This window comes from Uloborus diversus, chromosome 6 (genome assembly GCF_026930045.1).
Source record: "Uloborus diversus isolate 005 chromosome 6, Udiv.v.3.1, whole genome shotgun sequence".
Taxonomy (NCBI): domain Eukaryota; kingdom Metazoa; phylum Arthropoda; class Arachnida; order Araneae; family Uloboridae; genus Uloborus; species Uloborus diversus.
This window is the reverse complement of record NC_072736.1, coordinates 2,373,725-2,379,724: the sequence shown is the minus strand read 5'-3', so window position 1 is coordinate 2,379,724 and position 6,000 is coordinate 2,373,725. Positions and strand designations below refer to the sequence as shown.

The 6,000-nt window shown below is 34.5% G+C and overlaps 1 protein-coding gene across 1 annotated transcript in view; it reads left to right on the top strand.

Moving 5' to 3' along the window:
* The first annotated feature begins 3,455 nt into the window (after nucleotides 1–3,455).
* The window catches only part of LOC129224146 (rhophilin-2-like), a 59,737-nt gene continuing 57,192 nt past the window's right edge, over nucleotides 3,456–6,000 (top strand). The window contains exons 1-2 of the mRNA XM_054858561.1: nucleotides 3,456–3,625; nucleotides 5,210–5,338. Coding sequence (XP_054714536.1) covers nucleotides 3,456–3,625; nucleotides 5,210–5,338 — 299 coding nt within the window. The remainder of the gene's footprint in view (nucleotides 3,626–5,209; nucleotides 5,339–6,000) is intronic.

Genomic DNA, 6,000 nt, shown 5'->3' with positions numbered 1-6,000 from the left:
TTCGGGATTTGTTAATTTTTAATTTATATAGTCACTTTTTAAATGAAAAAAAAAGAACGTTTTCGACCATAAAAACAAAGGTTTAGGAAAACGTGTGAGTCCTAAAGAAAATTTTTACTTTAGTATAATTATAATCATGTAAATAAGATGTGGTGAAAATTTGAAACTAATAAGAAAAATAGTTTTCTAGAAAAAAGGAACACAAGTTTTTAAAATTGAAGTTTTGAGAAAATCACGTTTGAAAGTAAAATACGTACATGTCAATGCATTCCTAGCCCATTAATATTTAAATTAAGTTACTTTTAATCCAGATAAAACCTGAATTTTATGTCGCTTGAAAATTCTTGGTTTGAATATTTTGAATATATATAAAAACTGAAGTTTATTAATTTTTTTAAAGGTTTTAGCGTACCAACTCCGTTTCAAATTATTTCCCGCTTTAATATATAGACGGCCTCTAAACACAATTTTGTTAATAACAATTTGTGCTGCTTATAATTCCTATTAATTTGACATACTTTATGCATCTCTAAGAAGTATTCTAATAAGAAGTGTTTCAGTCTTTTTTTTTTTTTTTTAGCAATCAGGATTGCTTATTGCTTTCATTTGACTGTTTTTGGCGTTCCTATGATTTTATTTTCCCGACAGCACCCTCTGCAGCACCACCGTCGATCGGCCGCCTCACGATGCTGCTCCTCTAGCAAAAACCGTCTCGAGTTGCGTCCATATCCTACACACACACGCATACATACACACACATATATACATACACCTAAAACACATACACACACAGGCATACATACAGACACCTACACATACACACACAAACACATACACACATGCATACAGACACACAAACACATACAACCCACAGATACCCCCCACACACACACAAACACACATACACACAACTACCCATACACTCATGCCTGGACACAAACACACATGCCTACATACACACACACAGTCGTGATTGCGAAAAACATAATATGAATTCAAGAAGTCAAAATTCAAATTATTATTATTATTATTTATTTATTTATTTATTTATTTATTTATTTATTTATTTATTTATTTTTTTTTTTTTGAACCGTACTTACAAAACGGAACAGTTATCCTCAATCCGAAGAGTGTCATCTCGTTTATTTTACTTAATTCCCAAGACAATCGTTTGAATATTTCAATCAAAATGCGGCTTAATAGGATATCATTCATACCCCATTGTTTCGACAAATCTCGGAATGCGGGATTAATTTTGCAAGGCTGGGACATAATTAACCTCAACTGTAGCCCTCACAAAGACATGACACTGGATCATCTGGACAAAGTCCAGGTTATTAAACGATCTTCATGCTAACTTTTTCGCTTTGATTCATTTTATTAAAACTAGGCCGTCGAATAACGACCTTCGCAACAATACGGACATTAGGGATTGTCCTCTAAAATTTGTTCTTCTGCTGTGGAATATCTTGCGTAACCTACATTCTTGTACGAATTGTCATCGAGTCAGTTTGGAATGGCTTTACTAATAGTCGAGAATGCACGGTGACATAATTTGTCCTGGGATTTCTTACGTAAATCTGTCATAAAATATGTGCTGTGTTGAGGTAACAACCAAATTTAATGAGCATTTCCAGTGTTTTTTCATTCTTGTATGTTAATATGAGACGATGACACATGGTGTAGACGTTTGTGGCATCTTCCATCAATGTGAAGGCCACTCAGTAGATTTCTTACTTGGACGGGTTAGAATGCTGCCAGTACGAGTTATTATCAGTGATGGGCCGGATCATTAAAAAAGTAGATCCGCGGATACGGATCCGGATCATTAGTGTCAAGATCCGCGGATACGGATAACGGATCTCTCTTTTTTTTTTTTTTTTTTGACCAATTCAACTATCCAAGTTTAAACTTTATTACAGAAGGTATTCCCGTCTTAATAATAACACTGTTTCTTCAAAAAATGTCATCTACCGCGAAAATATAATAGAGACTACGAATTACTCTTTAAAGAAATTTCCTTTAAAATTGAGGAAGAATTGGAAGGAACGGGTCAGTGCTACATTAATGTTTAGGTAGAATGTGAAAAATTATTTCTAGCTTGCTCGGTAGATGTAGGATACAGGAGCAAGAATGTAAAGCTGTTACTGGATAGGCTAGAAATAATTTTTCGCATTTTATTTCAGCATAAATGCAGCGCTGACCCATTCCACCCAGATTACTCCGACCGACGGTATAACAGAGCGGGGAACACCTTTACAAACAATAAATAGAGAATTTTATCTCACCTTTTTTTTTTTTTTTTTGAAAGATGCCGAGGAAAACCAAAATGAAGTATAACAGAAACCCCAAATCAATATCAAAAACTAATATTAAACTAAAAATTAAAAAAAAAAAACATGTCTCAGAGGGCCGTTGGCGTTTGAAATGATACCTTATAATTTAAATAGGGAATAAAACCTAATTTAAACGGAATTTAAGAGTCTTTTATTTAAATATTTAAGAATTTTTAGAATAGAAAAGATCCGTTTAAGATCCGTCAAAAAAGTAACGGATACAGATGCGGATACAGATCTTTATTTTTTCTCGGATATCCGCGGATACGGAATCCGGAACATCACTAGTTATTATATGAAATCATCAAGAAACAAAGAAAGTTCCATAAAAATTTAAAATAAAGCAAGAGGGGAAAAAATGGCAACTGCATTTTGAGCAATCGAAAGGGTTTTTTTTCGCGAATTCGGCAAATTCCACGTTATGAAACTTTTCCCGATCATTTTCTTGTGGGTTATTTTATTTATTTACCAGCGGTACCCACACGACTTTGCCCGTAGTAGAAAATAAAGAGGTCATTTGGTTAGCTTGTATATTTACAATGGATGAAGAATTTCTCGCCAATTTGCTATGTTCATTTGCTCGCCCATGTTCCACGTTATGATAATTTGCTCGTTCACGTGATGGTACTTTGCACTCATCCACGGCATGATAATTTGCTCTGTAAACTTTTCTTAAAATTGGAATAGAAAAAGAACAAAATCGATTTTTTTAAAAAATCGCTTAGAGGTGCACACCCCCAAGCTATAAACTAATTCTGGGCTAAATTTCATGAAAATCGGCTGAACGGCGGTATGCGCGTCACAGACATCCAGACATCCCGACAGATATCTGGACAGAGATCTAGACATTCAGCTTTATTATTAGTAAAGATTTATTTTTGCTTTTGAGAAAATTATGTACATATACATAATTTTGATATACTTGTATTGCTTTGTAATTAGTGTCTTTATATAAGTAATGTTTTGAGTAAACCTTATGCTTGGTTGATTTCTGGCTTGAATTGGTATAGTTTAGTCTTTTTTTTTGGTATACAATCTTGCAGAATATTTTACATGTCCTTCAATGCTGAATTAAAAATGGAAAAATCAGCTTTTTGGAGCATCGGTTCCTTTAAAACTATGATGTACCAACTAGTTCTATTATTATTTTTACATTTTTTTTCTTTATTTCAGGGCACAGATCCTCTGGCAGCGACATGTAGGGGTCGGCTTCAGGTACAGAGGGCAAAGCTGAATCAGGAAATCAACTACCAGACTATGATGAGGAACGGCGCAGAGAAACTCTACAGGTTAAAACCCTTTTTTATACATATAGTGGAAACTTCCAACTTTCTCTTTTTAAAATTTGTCGTCATTCAAAATTGGAGTGCAAAGAATTTCACTCAATCATAAACTAGTTTATTTCTACGTAATGACCAAATTTTGTAAGATGGGCGACTAATTCGCCTTTTCTCCCGAATAGCGGTCAAGAAATATTCCAAAAATTGTTTTCGCGATATTCGGTCAGGTATGCCTCATAGTCTCAAGACAACTAAACATATTCTTATGTCCTCATGTGCTCTGTGACGCGGGTGCACTTATTACGCCACCTAGCGGAGCATATAATTTTCTGAAAATACATTGTGCTGTATGAAAATATTTCGATAATTGCGAGTTTGGGGATCTTTATCCATTGGCATACGTAACAAAAAATAGGGAAATAGCAAGTCTTAAAGGGTTACCATACAGCAACAAAAGGTTGGGGGTACCAAAATAAAATTATCTCCAGAACTTTGATGATCGCTGCAAACGCTCAAAGATCGGAAGATCCCCGTCCTTAATAGTAACTTATGTTTCTTATAGAGAAATGACCGAAACAGAGAACACTTGTGCTTTTTCAAAAAAAAAAAAAAAAATCTCTAAATAGTCAAAAAAAAAGCGCTTTTCTGCTCGTCGTCAAACATTGCTAAATACAATGTTGCTTAAAGTTAAAATCCAGCAATTCATTTTTAAACAGAACAAAAGCCATTAAACAAGACTAAGCTACGTCAAAACGGGAAGAAAATTTTGCCAAAGAATTCATTTTTTTAAATTTGAATATAAAATAGTTCGTTAGATAATAATAATAATTAAAAAAAACAATAGCTCATTAACTAACTTGAAAAGTTCTATTAAAGTAAAATTAAAACATGAGGAGCAAAAAGGTTGACAGCTATTTCAGTTATGTCATTAGTATGTATAATACTTCATAAGCTTACGGGGAAAGAGCAAATTCTGTAACATATAAACAACATCCTTTTTGGTGCTTTGTTCGTTTTAGGGTGATTCAAAAAGAATGATGGATTTTCAAACGTGTAATATTTCTGACAGTAACAATGGAACAAGAACGAAATTCTTCTGTGCCCTCTTCCTGACATTTGAACAGTCTTACACCTGGATTTAAACTCTCGTCACAGACGTCCACAGGCACGAGAGAATTATTACAGTGTGATTCAATTTTTCATTTTGTTAAGATCAACGGGCAGGGTACAAACAGAGTATTCTCTATTTATTCCCACAGAAAAAGAAACCACATGGTTTTAGAACTTTCCAAACCGGTGGCTTAGTGGACTATCTATAGAGTGCAAAAATGCTAAATTGAATAACAACAAATGAGCAAATACGATAACACGTAAGAGACATCTAGCTGGAGCCAGTTGCATCTTTACAACTCGCTTTTTCATGCAAGCTCTTCCAGAGAGCTGTATGTCAAATACCCTCCAAATGGGGTTTGTCGTATGAAATTCCATCGTTCTTTTTTAATCATTCTGCATAACAGAATATTCACTTAAATGGAAAAGAACAAATCTTGTGACAAATTAACAACTTGCTTTTTGGTGTGTCGTTGTTTATAGGGCTACGTCCAACAAGAAACTAAAAGAGACCATAGCCCTGGAACTGAATTTCGTCAACTCAAGCTTACAAGTTCTGAAAGAGCAGCTAGCAGAATTGAACAGTTCAGTCCAGATGTACCAGAATAACAGGTAATTATTTTCAATGCGTTGTTTGATCTTAATTTATCTTAGGCTGCACTATACAGTTTGGAGAAAACCAGACGGCGGAAAGTTAGTAAAAATTTATTGTCAGCAGGGTAAACTTTATCAATTTTTCATTCCAAAATGTCATTCGTACTACATTTCTTGCTATAGGACACATCTAAAATACTTTCAAGCTATTTGAAACATCACTTTATGGTTCTTCTCGTAAAGTGATTTCCAAAACTAGATACTTGGGCTTAGACTTACTTTATACTTCGATTCTTTTGTAAACTGAAGGAAAAATTTGAAGGTACTTTCAACTAGAGCAGTTTTTCCTGGAGGGACATCTTGAAACGATAATTGGCGCTCCACTAAATTTCAAAACCAGGTAATAGATGATGTAGTGTTTTTACAGCACAAAGACAGTACCGCATCTATTAGCTGGTTTTAAAACTTACCAGGGAACCACGAGGATAGTGTAGTAATGAAGAAGTTTAGATAGGTAGCAATTGAATGAGCACATTGAGATGTTCTTTTGACGCAGAGCTTATTTGCCCTAGTGGCCCCGTTATCGAGATATAAGGTCCTACAGTCTGCGATTTTTTTTTTTTTAAAGCGCCGAATTTCAAGACTTGGCGAGAGATTGAAAGTACCATGCGATTTCACCG